The sequence below is a fragment of the Salmo trutta genome, chromosome 9 (assembly GCF_901001165.1).
Source record: "Salmo trutta chromosome 9, fSalTru1.1, whole genome shotgun sequence".
NCBI lineage: Eukaryota > Metazoa > Chordata > Actinopteri > Salmoniformes > Salmonidae > Salmo > Salmo trutta.
In genome coordinates, this window is record NC_042965.1 from 36,238,303 (window position 1) to 36,258,937 (window position 20,635).

General features: G+C 39.6%; 1 protein-coding gene across 2 annotated transcripts in view; it reads right to left on the minus strand.

Annotated features, from left to right (window-relative positions):
- LOC115200485 (kelch-like protein 20) overlaps positions 1-20,635 on the minus strand; it is a 21,087-nt gene continuing 452 nt past the window's right edge. The window contains exons 2-8 of one of the 2 annotated variants that reach the window (XR_003879528.1): positions 20,302-20,459; positions 18,078-18,261; positions 11,700-11,843; positions 11,012-11,145; positions 3,062-3,277; positions 2,680-2,786; positions 1-480 (exon numbers count right to left, since the gene is read on the minus strand). Coding sequence is in view for 1 of the 2 variants with exons in the window: in XM_029763593.1 (XP_029619453.1) it covers positions 402-480; positions 2,680-2,786; positions 3,066-3,277; positions 11,012-11,145; positions 11,700-11,843; positions 18,078-18,261; positions 20,302-20,459 (1,018 nt within the window). In the remaining variant the exon portion in view is untranslated. The remainder of the gene's footprint in view (positions 481-2,679; positions 2,787-3,061; positions 3,278-11,011; positions 11,146-11,699; positions 11,844-18,077; positions 18,262-20,301; positions 20,460-20,635) is intronic. The other variant, XM_029763593.1, reaches the window with a different exon arrangement.

Sequence of the window (20,635 nt, forward strand, 5' to 3'; positions counted from 1 at the left end):
TAGGTAAAGAGGTTTGCTTAAATATCCTATGCATAAAAATATATTTAATTTTTTATTTTATGTTTTTTTTACATAGAATTAGTCATAATGATTATGGCTCGAGATTGCAGGTAAAAGCTGTTTTTGGTGTTTAAAAAATGCTAATTTCTCCAACCTGGACAACGCCCCCTCCATCCTCATGTACTTCGTGCCCCCTCTAAAATAATGGGTGCATGACACTCCTGGTCCATAGTTTCATTTCTTAGGAAAGACTTCTGGGTTAAATAAAAGTGAAATAAATAGCCATGCATGTTTACATACTATACGGGGGATTACAGTACTATTTCGACATGGACATACACAGTATACAAATCTATATAATAAATCCATATGCTATTGTCCAGCAAAGTTATAATTTCCAGTTACAGGCTGTAACTGCGTTTGGTCTTCAACATGGCAACGTGGCCTCCTGGATGTTTGGTCTTCATGCTCCCAAAGTGTCTGCAAACAGATCATGGAGAATAACATATTATTCTCTGAAATTAATACCCAAAGAAATATTATTGTACTAAATACCTAAAAAATACATGAGAGTCTCTTTCATAAGAACTCAGCTGACAATGATCCTAAGAAGAGATTGTGAGAGTAGACTATGCAAACACCACATTCTTACAAGGCAGTTCCAGTGCACAACTACAATATGCACTGTGGTTACAGTCTTCATGTTGTACATTTTTTCAAAGTAAAGCATCAACTTTTGATCATATTGGTTGTGCCCAACCCATTCCACATATCTCCATCCCACATCTAATGTTACATATGTTGGATTCGACATTTGGAACATTGAGATATTAAATAAATGATAGAGAAGAAGCATAGAATATGAGGAGTGAAAGAGACTGGGTTTAGGTCAGAAGTTAATGGTTCTGTAGAAAGACAGATGGCTTTGGAATGTTTTGGGTGGACGGGAGGAGAGTAACGTGTTGATATAGGGGAGACAGATGGACATCTGTGGATTAGGTGAAGGAGGGGTTGAGGTCAGGAGGTGAGGTCAGATCCCCTAAAGGGAGTAATAAGGGTTTAGTATCCTGTTACTCTTCTCCTGTAGAACCATAAGATGTAAGGATTGGAGAGAAGGAGGAGTGTCTTAAGTGGGGTATATATATATATATATATATGATGGGAGAAATGTTGGGTTGTCTGAATTACAGCTGTACAGAACCTTTCGGAAGAATTCAACTTGGTTAAAGCTTCTCTTGGGTAGGGGGCAGTATTTTGACGTCCGCATGAAAGGCATGCCCATAGTAAACTGCCTGCTACTCAGGTTCAGAAGGTAGGATATGCATATTATTAGTAGATTTGGATAGAAAGCACTCTGAAGTTTCTAAAACTGTTTGAATGATGTCTGTGAGTATAACAGAACTCATATGGCAGGCAAAAAGCTGAGAAAAATCCAACCAGGAAGTGTGGAAATCTGAGGTTTGCTGTTTTTCAAGTGATTGCCTATACAGTGTATAGTGACTTAGGGTTCATTTTGCACTTCCTAAGGCTTCCACTAGATGTCAACAGTCTTTAGAACGTTGTTTCATGCTTCTACTGTAAATAGGGAGAGAATATGAGCTCCTGGAAGTAGATGAGTGAGAAAATGACATGAGCTCAGTGGCGCGCCCTCGCATGAGAGTTAGCTGTTTTCCTTTTCTTTTTTGAAGACAAAGGTCTTGTCCGGTTGGAATATTATGGAAGATTTATGACAAAAACATCCTAAAGATTGATTCTATACATCGTTTGACATGTTTCTACGAACTGTAATATAAGTTTTTTTAATTTTCGTCTGAACTTAATGCGCGAGCACAACGCATTTGGAGTACTCAACCGAACATGCGAACAAGAAGGAGGTATTTGGACATATATATGGACTTTATCAAAACAAATGAACATTTATTGGGGAACTGGGATTCCTGGGAGTGCATTCTGACGAAGATCATCAAAGGTTAATTTCGTGTCTGAAAGCTGTACTCAGATTATTGCAAAGTGTGCTTTCGCTGTAAAGTTTTTTTGAAATCTGACACAGAGGTTGCATTAAGGAGAAGTGTATCTATACATCTTTGAATAAGAGTTTAATATTTTATCAACGTTTATGATGAGTATTTCTGTAAATTGATGTGCTCATTCACCGGAGGTTAGGGAGGCAAAACATTTCTGAACATTACACGCCAATGTAAAATGGGGTTTTTGGATATAAATATGAACTTTATCGAGCAAAACATACATGTATTGTGTAACATGAAGTCCTATGAGTGCCAGCTGATGAAGATCATCAAAGGTTAGTGATTAATTTTAGCTGTATTTCTGGTTTTTGTGATGCCTCTCCTTGCTTGGAAAATGGCTGTGTGGTTTTTCTTGTCCAGGTGCTGTCCTAACATAATCTAATGCTATGCTTTTGCCGTAAAGCCTTGTTGAAATCGGACAATGTGGTTGGATTAACGAGAAGTTCATCTTTAAAATGGTGTAAAATAGTTGTATGTTTGAGAAATTTGAATTATGAGATTTTTGTTGTTTTGAATTTGGCGCCCTGCTATTTCACTGGCTGTTGGCAGTGTGTCCCGCCGGTGGGACGCTAGTCCACATATCCCAGACAGGTTAAAGCTTCTCTAGTGTCCGTGAGTTATTTCCTCTGAAAAATAAGAACCTAACACATACCTCCATGTATTTGACTCATGGTTGTAGACTTCTATTGTTTTCAGATTGGTGATGCCATCAGAGCCTCCCACAGCTAACAACGACCCGTTGAACACCATCAGAGACATCTGAAAGAGGTGGCCAGGAGAGGAGTGACAGTGAGCTACAAGAGCTGATATGAAAGGTTGACTCCGCAAGATGATATCATAAAAACAATGGACATCTTCCTACATGCAGACATCGACATTAACAGTAACCATATCTGACAAGAGTTGCATTACTTGCTCTTTGAAAGGCTGTGTGCTATCAGCCAATTATGTCAGTCTCTGGAGATTTGGCTGATGTTGATGTGGGAAGTGATCTGACCAATAGGGTGGCCAGAAAGGGTGTGGTGATCAATCACTTGCGTTGTTTCTCTTGCATCTCATGCGTTTGACGGGGGTCCAACTCAGAGCGTCTGGATCAAACTTCTCTGCAGAGCTGAGCTCCAGGTTGAGTTCATCTCTTCCTCCGGCCACGAACAGACGTCCCAGGTACACACAGCAGCCCGCGTTCTCTCTAGGGGTCAGCATAGGGGTACACGCATACCACATCCCATCCAAGGGATTGAAACGCTCCACTGGGATCACAGTACACAAAAAGGTCACACACAGACTCAGGTCACACACAGATATAAATAACCAAATACACAGACAGGCTGTGAAACAAACATACTGTAGAAATACATAAAATACTCACATCACGAAACAGACACAGACTACGGAACAGAAGATCCACGAAACAGACACAGACTATGGAACATAAGGTCCACATAAGAGACAGACTACAGAACAGACAGACCATGAAACAGACAGACTACAGAACAGAAGGTCCATGAGACAGATAGACCACGAAACAGATAGACCACGAGACAGATAGACCACGAAACAGATCACGAGTCAGACTACGTAAAAGACAGAGGGTAGACACAGGGTCATGGATGAGGTCATTCGGGGGGGAAATACAGAGAAGGCACCAATCATAATGTCCCAACAACACAATTATATTATTGTGGTTTTCTACACCTGATTCTGGGTAGTCGGCTAACTCTCACTGATATATAATTGGCATATATATTACTCTTACAGAATTTCCACGTGGGCGAGGATATTGGAAATTTAATCAAAACCTACTTGATGATAACTTGTTTATAACTAGGACAGAAGAATTTATAACTTACATTTTCCGACATAACATAGGTACAGCAGATCCCCTTATTGTATGGGACACTTTTAAATGTGCCTTTAGAGGCCATGCAATTCAGTACTCATCTATAAAACAAAAGCAATATAGATCAAAAGAGTCCATACTAACAAAGGAATTTGAAGAACTAAGAGTACAGATAGACAGCAATAAAAACTGTACTATTGAGGCACAGAATAAGTTAGAGGAAAAACAAAAAGAAATGGAGGAACTTCATTCAAGAAAGATCCAGTGTAATATATTATAAAAATAAAGCGAACTGAATGGAATATGGGGGAAAATGCAGCAGTCTTTTTCAATCTTCAACATAGAAATGCTATCAAAACAAATGTATTGAAACTTGTTACAAATGATGGAGTCACGCATGATTCACCGAATGATATTTTGAAAGAGGAAGTAAAGTATTTTAAGAATATGTTTTCGTTTCAGTCTCCTCCACTAACCGAAGCTAATTGTATGGATTTTTTTCCTATTAATAATGTAAAATGAACATCTGTACAGAAAGACTCATGTGAAGGCCAAATTACAGAGGAGGAACTTCTTGATGCAATTAAAGCCTTTAAGGCTGGGAAAACTCCAGGGCTGGATGGCATATCAGTGGAAGTATACATTTTTGACATAAGGATCCTCTGACTATTAGCATGTTTTAACTACTCCTATTTAAACGGTAGATTATCGGACACGCAACAAGGTCTGATTTCATTATTACTGATACTGGATCCAAGTGGTATATATATATATATATATAATGATCCAGTCCATTTAAAAAAGTGGAGGCCTCTTACACTTCAGTGTTGTGATGCAAAAATTCTAGCTAAATTCTTGGCACATAGAATTAAAAATGTATTGTCAAATATTATTCATCCTAATCAGACAGGTTTTTTATTTGGATGATACATTGAAGATAATATAAGACAAGTACTGGAAACAATAGAATACTATGAAGTATCGGGTACACCAGGCTTGGTTAATATATTTGATTTTGAAATTAATTTTGATAAAGTACGACTGGAGTTTATATATAAATGCCTAGAATATTTCCATTTTGGAGAATCTCTTATAAAATGGGTTAAAGTTATGCATAGTAACCCTAGGTGTAGAATAGTAAATCATGGCTTCATCTCAGAAAGTTTTAAACTGTCAAGAGGAGTAAAACAAGGTTGTCCACTATTGGCATATCTATTTATTATTGCCATCGAAATGTTAAACGTTAAAATTAGATCCAACAATTATATTAAGGGATTAGAAATCCATGGCTTAAAAACAACGGTGTCATTGTACGCTGATGATTCATGTTTTCTTTTAAAACCACAGTTACAATCCCTCCACAGGCTCATAGAGGCTCTAGATACTTTTGCTAACCTCTCTGGATTAAAACCAAATTACTATATTACTATATTACATATCGGATCACTAAAAATGCAACTTTTACATTACCGTGTAGTTTACCAATAAAATAGTCTGACGGGGATGTGGACATACTCTGTACACACATCCCAGAAGAAAGACATGATCGCACTCCAATACATTTTTATAGAAAGTTAGCAAAAATAGATAAGATCTTGCTACTATGGAAAGGAAAATACTATTTCTATTTGTGGAAAAATCACCCTGATTAACTCTTTAGTCATATGACAGTTTATCTATTTGCTTATGGTTTTGCCTACACCTAGTGACCTGATTTTTAAATTATATGAACAAAAATCTTTCAATTTTATTGAGAATGGCAAGCCAGACAAAATTAAAAGGGTGTATATATATAATGAATATGAATTTGGAGGTCAGAAATGATTAAATATTAAAGCATTAGACTTCTCACTAAAGGCATCAGTCATACAAAAGCTATACTTAAATCCAAAATGGTTCTCTAGTAAATTGGTAGGAATGTCTCACCCCATGTTCAAGAATGGCCTTTTTCCCTTATTTCAGATTACAACCACTCACTTTCGGTTGTTTGAAAATGAAATAATCTCCAAAATATCATTATTTTTAAAACAAGCCTTAGAAAGTTGGTTGCAATGTCAGTTTAATCCACCTGAAAAGACAGGACAAATAATACAACAAATATTGTGGTTAAACTAAAATGTACTAATTGATAAAAAAGAAAAATAGATAAAAATTTTAAAAAGGTATAATTTTTGTAAATGATATCATTAATAGGACTGGTGGAGTTATGTCATACATGCAGCTAACACAGACATATGGACATTTCTGCTTTACCCAAAATTACAACAAAGTAATTGCAGCATTACCACAAAAATGGAAGAGGCAAGAAGAAGGGGGAAAAAGTAAGGAACTTGTCTGCCGGCCTTGCATTAAAGACCATAAATGGTTAAAGAAAATTGTGATAAATAAAAACATACCAATTTCATTTAAGGACCAAAAAATTTACAGTTGTTCCATATATATTGCAAAATATTTGGGAAGAGATTTTCAATGTACCTATTCCATGGCACATGGTTTATGAATTGACACGCAAAACAATACTGGATTCAAAACTTATAATTTTTCTATTTAAATTATTATACAAAATTATTGCAACCAATAGAACGCTATATATATATATCGGGATTACAATCTTCCCAACTCTGCAGATTTTGCTGGGATGAGGCAGAGTCATTAGATCATTTATTTGGTACTGTCCATATGTAGCTCATTTTTGGTCACAGGTCCAGGAATGGCTGAAGAATTGCAACATTTTCCTAGAACTAACGCTGCAGATAGCAATACTGGGTGATTTGAAAAGCCATAGTCAATCAATCAATAATATAATAATTATTTTAGCAAAAAAATGTATCTTTAATTTACAATCTGTAGAAGCTATGAGAATTGAAAGGTTCAGTACTTTTGTGAAGCATCACAGCACTGTTGAAAAATGTATGGCAAATAGAAATCCAAAATGGATGGTGTTGATAGATGGGAGGGGTTGAATGGAGCGAAAGGGTGGGACTAATAACAACAAGATAACCAATGTATAACATACGGGGTCTGTAAAATGTATATGTCAGAAATGTTGTGAAATAGCACAGTTACAAATAGAAATCAAACTGGATGGACATCAGAAATAGAGGAAGGACTAAAAACAAACAAAATATAACTATTGTAAAATAGATTGTGTCTGTAAAATGTGTATAAAATATATAAACTGACGGTAGAAGCCTAAGTGTTATTGTTTATTAGTTTACTCCGATTGGGGGAAGGGTGGTAGGGTTTGGGGAGTAATAAAGGTATATTCTAAAAAAAAGTATGTATATATGTATGTATGTGTATGAATGTATATATATATATATGTATATATGGATGAAGGTTTATGTATACATATATACTGTTGAAGGCGGAAGTTTACATCCACTTAGGTTGGAGTCATTAAAACTCGTTTTTCAACCACTCCACTAATTTCTTGTTAACAAACTATAGTCTTGGCAAGTTGGTTAGGACATCTACTTTGTGCAAGACACAAGTAATTTTTCCAACAATTGTTGACAGACATATTATTTCACTTATAATTCACTGTATCACAATTCCAGGGGGACTGGTGCACTTCACAAAATAGATGGCATCATGAGGCAGGACAATTATGTGGATATATTGAAGCAACATCTCAAGACATCAGTCAGGAAGTTAAAGCCTGGTCGCAAATGGGTCTTCCAAATGGACAATGACCCCAAGCATACTTCCAAAGTTGTGGCAAAATGGTTTAAGGACAACAAAGTCAAGGTATTAGAATGGCCATCACAAAGCCCTGACCTCAATCCCATAGAAAATTTGTAGCGGAACTGAAAAAGCGTGTGTGAGCAAGGAGGCCTTCAAACCTGACTCAGTTACTCCAGCTCTGTCAGGAGGAATGGGCCAAAATTCACCCAACTTATTGTGGGAAGCTTGTGGAAGGCTACCCGAAACGTTTGACCCAAGTTAAACAATTTAAAGGCAATGTTACCAAATACTAATTGAATGTATGTAAACATCTGGCCCACTGGGAATATGATGAAATAAATAAAAGCTGAAATAAATCATTCTCTCTACTATTATTCTGACATGTCACATTCTTAAAATAAAGCGGTGATCCTAACTGACCTAAGACTGGGAATTTCCACTAAGATTAAATATCAGGAATTGTGGAAAAATGAGTTTAAATGAATTTGGCTAAGGTGTATGTAAACTTCTGACTTCAACTCTATATGGGTATGTATGTGTATGGATATATATATTTACTAAAAAAATATATAGGGGATTGGAAATGATGCAGGCATTTACATTGATGGAAGCAACGATTTTTCAGCAATATTATAATAATCACACTGAAATAGATTTACAAACAGGTTTTTGGGTTCTTGCTGGTTACTGTAACCTATGCTGTTAGATTCCTGTGTTGTTTCTAGCGAAACCCAGAATGTCAGGGGTTTACGAATGCTGAAAAGGTTCTGAGAATTTTCCTGACTTTCTCTTCTCACAGACTGAAATATGCACTGACAACTGGCTGCACATCATAACCCTCCCGAGTTTAGCTATGGTGGCCCAAGCCAAGTGTGTCCTTGAGTGTGTTTGTGTGTGTGCTGTGATTGTGTTTATTGAGTGTGTGTGTGTGTATTGAGTATGTGTGTGTGTGTGTGTGTGTGTATTGAGTATGTGTGTGTGTGTGTGTGTGTGTGTGTGTGTGTGTGTGTGTGTGTGTGTGTGTGTGTGTGTGTGTGTGTGTGTGTGTGTGTTGGTACCAGACAGAAGGTCACATCATTGATATGCTTGACCAAAACTGCAACATTGGAAGAATTGTAGAGGGTTTATACTTTTTTCTGACCACATGACCTAACCAGGGTCAAATTATGGGCCCTCCCTGTAAGATGTCCAGAGATCAGAAGTCCATAGAGCTCTGCAGCACAGACACAGATCAATTATAGATTCTGTACTAATGTGGTACAGGGCAGCAGGAAAATGTGTGGTGAGGTGGCATGTGCCACAGCACTTTTAAATCACTTTTGATTTGGGTAAAAAATATATATTGATGCAAAGCGTTAAAAAGAGGAACAAAGTGTTGATTTGACTCATGATGTGTCCACTGGCGCGGAATTTCTCTGTCCACATCAGAATGCCACTGCAGGCTCTTGGTGTGTCTTAACCAATCAGATTCAGAAACCAAACTACTAGGGGTGCAGCTAGACAACTGCTTATCATGGTCGTCTCAAATAACTGAGTGGCGCAGTGGTCTAAGGCACTGCATCTCAGTGACTGAGGTGTCACTACAGACACCCTGGTTTGAATCCAGGCTGTATCACAACCGGCTGCGATTGGGAGTCCCACAGGGTGGTGCACAATTGGCCCAGCGTCGTCTGGGTTTGGCCGGTGTAGGCCGTCATTCTAAATAAGAATTTGTTCTTAACTGACTTGCCTTGTTAAATAAATAAAAACATCTATGCAAAAACAGCATGCATGATCAGAAGGATAGCTAAATATTTACCGGGAATGATTCTTAAGCAAACAACCCAAGCATTAATTGGGAGTCAGGTGAACTACTGTTCTATGGTCTGGGTAAATGCATCATCAATTGAAATTAGGAGGCTGCAGATTGCACAGAACAAAGCAGCAAGGATTGTTTTAAGGTGGAGACATGGTTCTTCTGTTGTAGTCATGCTCAATGCTATTGGTTTAGGAAATAGGCAAAATAACATTTAATAAAGAAATTGAGCATTTTATCTGGGAAAACCACAAACCTTTCAATATATAAATTCAAACAATACTTCAGAACCATTTAAATATAATACATTTCAAAGTTGAGTGAGACTTGTAGATGAAGGAATCAATCTATCATTTCAGACTGTTAGAGTATTTATCTGGTCAATATGTCAGTGTATTATGTCTGTTTGTAACAGTGTGATATATGTGAAAATGAGATCGTATTATAAATTGTATTTTAGTGTTTAAGGACTCTTGGAAGATTAGTCCAAATGAGGACTAAAAGAGATCCTAATAAAATCAAATCAATCACAGAAGTTGCAGGTCGCACGCTCCAGGCACAATGCACCAAACACAAGGCGTGCTCTCCACTTTCCTCCGTTATTTATTTAGCAAGCCTGATAGCGCATCACACCTGACAGACAGAAGCAAAAACTCTCCCATAAATTAAGCAGCCGATACAGCTAAACATTTGCGATCTGACATGCTGTATTGCGTGGAAACAAGACCATTTTTCAGTCTGGTCAACTGTAGGCTACTAACAACAGCAGCTGCATTGTAAGTGAGAACTTGGTAGACTGTATATTCTTTAGGTTTGGTTTTACTTTATGTGTTCTCTCCCATGTGCTGGTAAGGGCACAGATGACAGACAGGAAGGATTCCAGTTGAGGTGGTTTAATAACGCTGAAGATGCACCGGCTCGGAGCAGCACCGCACAGTGTACAGTATGTATTATGGATGGTCTAAGGCACATAGTGATGTGGCAACTTGCTTCAACCAACGTGTGTGTGTGTGTGTTTTATCAACAAGGACACACACTGGCCTTGGCTAACACAATGAAAGCTAACTGGTGGGAAACCACAAGGATATCTGGAACTTTCTTTCACTTGACTTATCTCCAGCTGATCTTCATCTCTGAGCTGGAGATTGCTCAGCATGCTCTGCTCTACTTCACAGGCCTTCATTTGCATAGGGCAGGACTACACGATGCAAAGCTGCATAAAGCAAGCTCAGCCCTGTGAGTTTCATTGTCCAATCGTCATGTTGCTTTCTTTGTGTCTCTGTCTGTGTGTAGGAAACCCACCTAGTCCTTCTTTAAAATAAAATTCATTTGAACAAGAACAAGGTTGCTGCAGTTTGACAGGGTTGTAATCCTCCCCAAGACCAGGAGTTTTTCCAGGAGTTTTTTCGAACCATGTAACCTGATTAGAAAAACTCTGGTCTAATCATAGCCCATATTAAACCTTTTTACGACAGATTAATCACGTCATACCATATAAGGTCCAAAGATTTACCTGGTTAGGTCACCAGATTAGGAAAAACTACAGGCCCCAGAATGATATATATTGTTTTTGCCACACCACTCTAGGACCTGAGGTGCCACCTCTGATGTGGTACATTGAGTCGGGTACACCTATCTGTTAGCTTAATGTGTTATTCAGACCTGTGTTCATGGGTGCGTTGCCATCGCTGCCTCCAATCACGTATAGCTGACCATCCATCACAGCAGCCGTTGCCCCAGAACGTCGGCTCAGCATCGGTGCCTGCTTTGTCCAGCTATTCATTTTGGGATTATATCTGGTGGAATACAAAGAATATACAAACAAAACTAAGATTTTATCAAATATCTTTTCCCTATCTTCCTTCATATTATCACTAGTTAAACAGAGATACAGAAACAATGTCTAAATAGTTCAATTCTCCCTTTCCTCTGTCCGCCACATGTACAAGTGTGTATTGGAAATGTGTTTTTGCATATCCCAACTCTCCCTGAGACACCCTTGGAGAGTGGGGTCACAGCAAGGGTCTGCAAGAATCAACGGCGACCCTGGAGCGATCAAGGTTAAGTACCTTTGTCAAGGAAATATTGATATATTTTTCATCTTGTTGACTTGGGGATTTGATCTGGCAACATTTCGGTTACTGGCCCAACATTTTAACTACTAAGCTATCTGCCACCTGTCAAAAAGCCTATCAAAGGTCAACAGGTCAAAATTGGTTATCTTGCTGTCACCTACGTACAGTATTCAGGTAATTCACAGAAAACATCTAAAGAGCATTTAGACATGGACCTTTGTCATGATTTATCTATCTCAACCACAGTGCAACCACTGATGAGAACATGGCCTTACCTCTCAACAGTGTTGGTGCAGACCATGCCGTCGTATCCTCCAAGGGCGTACAGATATCCATCCATCTCCACCAGACCCACCCCACTGCGGGGGCTGCTCAGGGGAGCCACGTCGTTACTCCAGGTGTTGGTCTCTGGGTTGTACCTGCAAGGGGGTTGGGGAGGGGAGGGGAGGGGGGGGGGGGGGTGAAGACATGTCTGGTGAACAAGATTAGGAAGAGGACTATGGATGATTACCTATCACCATCTTTATCAGTGATTACCTATCACCCTCAATATTAATGATTACCTATCACCATCTTTATCAGTGATTACCTATCACCCTCAATATTAATGATTACCTATCACCATCTTTATCAATGTAATACCTATCACCATCAATATTAATGATTACCTATCACCCTCTTTATCAATGTAATACCTATCACCATCAATATTAATGATTACCTATCACCATCGTTATCAATGTAATACCTATCACCATCAATATTAAGGATAACCTGTCACCATCTTTATTAATGATTACCTATCACCATCAATATTAATGATTACCTATCACCATCTTAATCAATGTAATACCTATCACCATCAATATTAAGGATAACCTGTCACCATCTTTATTAATGATTACCTATCAATCTCTTTATCAATGTAATACCTATCACCATCAATATTAATGATTACCTATCACCATCTTTATCAATGTAATACCTATCACCATCAATATGAATGATTACCTATCACCCTCTTTATCAATGTAATACCTATCACCATCAATATTAATGATTACCTGTCACCATCTTTATTAATGATTACCTATCACCATCTTAATCAATGTAATACCTATCACCATCAATATTAAGGATAACCTGTCACCATCTTTATTAATGATTACCTATCACCCTCTTTATCAATGTAATACCTATCACCATCAATATTAATGATTACCTATCACCATCTTTATCAATGTAATACCTATCACCATCTATATCAGTGATTACCTATCACCATCTATATCAGTGATTACCTAAAAGTAATGATTACCTATCACCATCTATATCAATGTAATACCTATCACCGTCTATATTAATGATTACCTATCGCCCTCTTTATCAATGTAATACCTATCACCATCAATATCAGTGATTTCCTATCAAATAAAAATGTATTTGTCACATGCGCCGAATACAACAGGTGTAACACCTTACAGTGAAATGCGTACTTACAAGCCCTTAATCAACAATGCAGTTTTGAGAAAATACAAAAAAAAGGAAGAGAAAAGAATAACAAATGTATTTTTTATTTTTTATTTCACCTTTAGGTAGGCTAGTTGAGAACAAGTCCTTTATTTCACCTTTAGGTAGGCTAGTTGAGAACAAGTTCTCATTTACAACTGTGACCTGGCCAAGATAAAGCAAAGAAGTTTGACACACACAACAACACAGAGTTACACATAAACAAACGTACAGTCAATAACACAATAGAAAAAGTCTATATACAGTGTGTGCAAATGAGGTAAGATAAGGGAGGTAAGGCAATAAATAGGCCACGGTGGTGAAGTAATTACAATATACCAATTAAACACTGGAGTAAATAGATGTGCAGAAGATGAATGTGCAAGTAGATATACTGGTGTGCAAAGGGGCAAGATAGATAAATAAATAAATAAATACAGTATGGTGATGAGGTAGTTGGATGGGCTATTTACAGATGGGTTATGTACAGGTGCAGTGATCTGTGAGCAACACTGACAGCTGGTGCTTAAAGCTAGTGAGGGAGATATGAGTCTCCAGTTTCAGTGATTTTTGCAGTTCATTCCAGTCATTGGCAGCAGAGAACTGGAAGGAAAGGTGGCCAAAGGAGGAATTGGCTTTTGGGGTGACCAGTGAGATATACCTGCTGGAGCGCGTGCTACGGGTGGGTGCTGCTATGGTGACCAGTGAGCTGAGATAAGGCGGGGCTTTACCTAGCAAAGACTTGTAGATGACCTGGAGCCAGGGGGTTTGGCGACGAGTATGAAGCGAGGGCCAGCCAACGAGAGCGTACGGGTCGCAGTGGTGGGTAGTATATGGGGCTTTGGTGACAAAACGGATGGCACTGTGATAGACTGCATCCAATTTGTTGAGTAGAGTTTCAGTGATTTTTGCAGTTCATTCCAGTCATTGGCAGCAGAGAACTGGAAGGAAAGGTGGCCAAAGGAGGAATTGGCTTTTGGGGTGACCAGTGAGATATACCTGCTGGAGCGCGTGCTACGGGTGGGTGCTGCTATGGTGACCAGTGAGCTGAGATAAGGCGGGGCTTTACCTAGCAAAGACTTGTAGATGACCTGGAGCCAGGGGGTTTGGCGACGAGTATGAAGCGAGGGCCAGCCAACGAGAGCGTACGGGTCGCAGTGGTGGGTAGTATATGGGGCTTTGGTGACAAAACGGATGGCACTGTGATAGACTGCATCCAATTTGTAGATGACAGTTTTACGAGGATATGTTTGGCACCATGAGTGAAGGATGCTTGTTGCAAAATAGGAAGCCGATTCTAGATTTAATTTTGGATTGGAGATGCTTACGGTGAGTCTGGAAGGAGAGTTTACAGTCTAACCAGACACCTAGGTATTTGTAGTTGTCCACATATTCTAAGTCAGAACCGTCCAGAGTAGTGATGCTGGACGTGCGGGCAGGTGGGGGCAGCGATCGGTTGAAGATCATGCATTTAATTTTACTTGCATTTAAGAGCAGTTGGAGGCCACGGAAGGAGTGTTGTATGGCATTGAAGCTCGTCTGGAGGTTAGTTAATACATTGTCCAAAGAAGGGCCAGAAGTATACAGAATGGTGTCGTCTGCGTAGAGGTGGCTCAGAGAATCACCAGTAGCAAGAGCGACATCATTGATGTATACAGAGAAGAGAGTCGGCCCGAGAATTGAACCCTGTGGCACCCCCATAGAGACTGCCAGAGGTCCAGACAACAGGCCCTCCGATTTGACACACTGAACTCTATCAGAGAAGTAGTTAGCGAACCAGGCTCGGCAGTCATTAGAGAAACCAAGGCTGTTGAGTCTGCCGATAAGAATGGGGTGATTGACAGAGTCGAGATGCGGTAATGCCTCTTATCGATGGCGGTTATGATATCGTTAAGGACCTTGAGCATGGCTGAGGTGCACCCATGGCCAGCTTTGAAACCAGATTGCATAGCGGAGAAGGTACGGTGGGTTTCGAAATGTTCGGTAATCTGTTTGTTAACTTGGCTTTCGAAGACCTTAGAAAGGCAGGGTAAGAAAGATATAGGTCTGTAGCAGTTTGGGTCTAGAGTGTCTCCCCCTTTGAAGAAGGCGGCAGCTTTCCAATCTTTGTGAATCTCAGACGATACGAAAGAGAGGTTGAATAGGCTAGTAATAGGGGTTGCAAAAATTTCGGCAGATAATTTTAGAAAGAGAGGGCCCAGATTGTCTAGCCCAGGTGATTTGTAGGGGTCAATATTTTGCAGCTCTTTCAGAATATCAGCTATCTGGATTTGGGTGAAGGAGAAATGGGGGAGGCTTGCTGAGTTGCTGTGGGGGGTGCAAGGCAGTTGACCGGGGTAAGGGTAGCCAGGTGGAAAGCATGGCCAGCCATAGAAAAATGCTTATTGAAATTCTCAATTATAGTGGATTTATCAGTGTTGGAAATGTTTCCTAGCCTCAGTGCAGTGCTCTTATTCTCCATGGACTTTACAGTGTCCCAGAACTTTTTTGAGTTTGTGCTACAGGATGCAAATTTCTGTTTGAAAAAGCTAGCCTTAGCTTTTCTAACTGCCTGTGTATATTGGTTTCTAACTTCCCTGAAAAGATGCATATCACAAATAATTAAAGAGCAGCGGTAAATAACAATAGCAAGGCTATATACAGGGGGTACCGGTACAGAGTCAATGTGCGGGGGCATCGGTGTCGAGGTAATTGATGTAATATGTACATGTAGGTAGAGTTATTAATGATTACATATCACAATCTATATTAATGATTACCTATCACCATCTATATTAATGATTACCTATCACCATCTATATCAGTGATTACCTATCACCAACTATATCAGTGATTACTTATCACCGCCTATATTAATGATTACCTATCACCATCTATATTAATGATTACCTATCACCATCTATATCAGTGATTACCTATCACCATCTATATTAATGATTACATATCACCATCTATATCAGTGATTACCTATCACTATCTATATCAGTGATTACCTATCACCGCCTATATTAATGATTACCTATCACCATCTATATTAATGATTACCTATCACCATCTATATCAGTGATTACCTATCACCGCCTATATTAATGATTACCTATCACCATCTATATTAATGATTACCTATCACCATCTATATCAGTGATTACCTAAAAGTAATGATTACCTATCACCATCTATATCAATGTAATACCTATCACCGTCTATATTAATGATTACCTATCGCCCTCTTTATCAATGTAATACCTATCATCATCTCTATCAATATAATACCTGGAGAATAAAGTGACATAGCAAATCATAGATTGAGCATGGCATCAGTTAATTGATTGGAAGTATGACAGACTGCCCCAAGAGACACGTGTTCTCCCTCCTGCATTCCCAAATAGGACACTCAGTGTGGGGTCTAATCAAATGATGAGATCCCTGATAGCCCAGGGCATATCTGCTGCTCTCTGGTGCTGTCTGCTCTACCATCAGACAGACACCGACAAGGAAAGGTTGAGCTCTGAGGGAACAAGCAGTAAAGGTTTGTCTCTAATCTCTAGGGGGTGGAGGAGCAGAGAGTGGAAGTGCTATTCAGCAGATTAGTATCCTAATGATCTTCCTTTTTACATTTACATTACATTTTAGTCATTTAGCAGACGCTCTTATCCAGAGCGACTTACATTTTCTACTAACATGTACAGTCATGCGCTCCTCCCCAAGAGTACACATTTCCTGTATGCTATTGAGGAAGAGAATAGTCTTTTCAGACCTACGTGTGTTTGACAACAGCTGATAATTAGCTGATCATGAGATAAGGACACGCTGTATCCACATTAACGAATGGCGGGAAACTGCCCGAATGATGATGAATTTTCAGTATGGGTGAACCTACATACACAAAAAAATAGGGTTCCTCAAGGGTTTTTTGGGAAGGGTGAGGGTTCTATGTGAAACTATACTGACCCCCCAAAAACATGTGAGCCCTTCAGTGGTTCTTTGCAGGTTAACAAGAGGGTTCTTTCCTGTTTTAGTGAGAATTAAAATATAGGGGTGGTGGCTCATTAGAATTTTTTGGGTGTAGTTTGTGCACAGCTCTTTTTGTGCAAGCCTGTTTTATGCTATTGCATATTATGTATGACTATGGCCAGTGAAGGTGTCTTGTGAAAGACTCAGGTGTGGTCTTGTGTCAATTGAGAATGGTTGATTTAGTCAGTAGTTCTCAGTTCTCTCCTCAGTTCTCTCCTCTCTCCTAGCATACCTGATTCAACTTGTTAATAAACACTACAATAAAACCAATGGAATTTTAACAATATAATATGGTTATTAAACCAGAATTTAAAAAACTATGGTTCTACAAAGAGATTGAGAAAAGTTCTTTATAGAACCATACAGGTTCCATTTAGAACCGTATATGCATGGTTCTTTATAGAACCTTCAAAAAAAGGTTCCATCTAGAACCAAAAAGTGTTCTGCTATGGTTACAAGCCAAAGAACCCTTATTTGGCACTACATAGAACCATTGTCTTTAATGTGTAGTATGTACAGTATGTTCATATTTGTTGCATACAGTACGTTCTAAATAGTATGTTGTACGATTAGTACACAGTATGCAGTTTAACTAAGTAGTAGGCAAGACAAAGCCTAGGGTTTGTGACAGTGAGAAGTCTGCCGGGTCGAAGACCAAAAAGATGATGAGAGCGTGCGATACTGCAGAAGTTGAGAAGTGCTCCACCATGTAGAGGCTTCCCTCCAGTATCAGCAGTATCACTGACAGCGCTGGGCCTCAGGGTGCTAATTAAGAGGCCTGTCAGCCTGTCCCCACATCCATCACGGATCCATCATATCCATCATACCTCAATCCTGGAGATTCCTCTCTGACTGCTTGGCCCACCACCCCCTCAACCCAGTCCCCCCTGCCTAGACCCCCAGCCTCCTCTCCCTAGACCCCCAGCAGTGAATCCCTGTCAGCCCTGAGCCTCTGACCGGACCACCGACAGACACTCACCACTACAACGGCCCGTTCACACACTCACTCTGACACACAGCGTGGGATGGATATTTCTCATACAGCACTTTAACTGTGACACTCTGAAATAGGAATTAAAACTAAAGCTTTACCAACAGTTCTATGGGTAGCCATCTTGAAACGCCCTTACCTCTCCACGCTGCTTTTGCACGTGACACCATCGGCCCCGCCCACCGTGTAGATCTTCCCGGCCAGGCCGTACACGGCCACGTTACCACGGTGATTGATCATGGAGGCCATGTTCTTCCACTCATTCTCCAGGGGACAGAACTGTTCCACCGGGCAGGATGGATCCTCCTGGGTCCAGCCGCCCACTGTAGGTAGAAACAGCCATTGATGTGAAGGTGCAGATGAATAACACCAGTTAAGGAGTTTGTTACTTTATTGACAGGCCTGTATTTATCTGGTACTATTTAGACTCATAACTAGAATAGTAATTTCCTCATGATTGCTCTTCTGATTCTTTGAGATTCATTATTACCAGTATTGTATACAGTATAATTTGGTCTATATTCAATACTACAATTAAGAGGACTACTTACAACCCACTATGCAAAAAAATGGTTCAATCAACGTTATTTCCACTTAATTTCAACCCAAAACATCAATGTGATGATGTCGAATCAACGTGGAAAACTGATTGGATTTGAAAAAGGTCATCAACGTGAGGGAATTATGCATTTTTTTCACCCAACTTTTAACCTAAATCTAATGACATGGTGAAATGTTTTGTTGATTTCACGTTGAATTCACGTTAGTTGACAACTCATCCAAATGTAAATCAAAACTAGACGTTGAACTGATGTCTGTGCCCAGTGGGAGGTCTCACTCACTTACTACTACCAATAACCATTTTACCTAGGATATCTAAAGCACTAATTTGCAATCTTTTGCATTCTCAAACAACACTAAGTTTATTTTAGCTCATCATTGACACACATAAGTGGCCGTTCCTTATTCAGACAACTCATATGATCTCTCCCCTCCAAAAATACCAGTCCTTAATGTCTGAGGTTAGAGAGAATTTATGGACATGTCACCCTCCTCTCCCTCAGGAGAGACATGTGACTATAGGAATGAGGTACACAGTGCGTTATTCCTCCATGCCAAGTGAGGTTATGAGTGCCTGCACCAAGCAAAACACTGTAGATAAAACAGTATGCATAAGCTGCAGTGCTTAAAAAAATATTGCAGACGAGTTCAGTTTAGAGAGATATGGAGTATGAACTAAAATATGTTTGTTATCGCTTAATCTGTATATTTATTGAATTCAATATATTCCAGCCAGCCCCAGTGAACATACCCACCGTTGATTTAATCTAAAGCGTGCTATAGAGCAATGGACACCCAACAATCTGCCTTTTGAATGCAATTTCCCAAACATTCACTGAGATTAGTAAATGCTGTGTATGTTGGCTCAAGCGTTTAAACCTTTTAAAGTCAAAAGCAATATTCTGCTTTACCACCTTGGACTAAATCCCATCCTAATTGTCAAACTGAATCTAATAAACTTTGGCTTGCGCTCATATGAACCAATCTGTGAAACACTCAAATTGCAGACTTGAATTGTCAGGTTGACACAAACATACCTGTAAATATTGCTTGGCATTCACCTTCTCCCTTAGAGATACTTGACGGCATTATACTTAATGTTCTGTGTGGTACCTACAACCTACTGTACTGTATGGTACCTACAACCTACTGTACTGTATGGTACCTACAACCTACTGTTCTGTATGGTACCTACAACCTACTGTATGGTACCTACAACCTACTGTATGGTACCTACAACCTACTGTACTGTATGGTACCTACAACCTACTGTACTGTATGGTACCTACAACCTACTGTACTGTATGGTACCTACAACCTACTGTACTGTATGGTACCTACAACCTACTGTGCTGTATGGTACCTACATCCTACTGTACTGTATGGTACCTACATCCTACTGTACTGTATGGTACCTACAACCTACTGTACTGTATGGTACCTACAACCTACTGTACTGTATGGTACCTACATCCTACTGTACTGTATGGTACCTACAACCTACTGTTCTGTATGGTACCTACAACCTACTGTATGGTACCTACAACCTACTGTATGGTACCTACAACCTAGTGTACTGTATGGTACCTACAACCTACTGTACTGTATGATACCTACAACCTACTGTTCTGTATGGTACCTACAACCTACTGTACTGTATGGTACCTACAACCTACTGTACTGTATGGTACCTACAACCTACTGTACTGTATGGTACCTACAACCTACTGTACTGTATGGCAGAGTAACTGACCACCTAGGTTGAACAAAGATGAGCACATCTTTAAGGGGGAGTTACTGACCCATGTACATGACGTCGTTGAACACATCTGTAGGAGGGAGTTTGGAGTGTTGTCTACGCAGGGACATGGGGCTCGGGATACCATGGCGACCACTGACCCCCCCTTGTCTGTCTTTGGGGGTCATGCCCTCCTGTGAATCTTGTTCACCAAGGGCCTCCCTGACACACACACACACACACACACACACACACACACACACACACACACACACACACACACACACACACACACACAGGATTAGAATGAAGGGTCATGTAATAATTCACATTTACGATTTTCAAATTACCTGGTATTTACAGAGTGTACAATTATTTATAAGGTGCCTCCAAGGGTC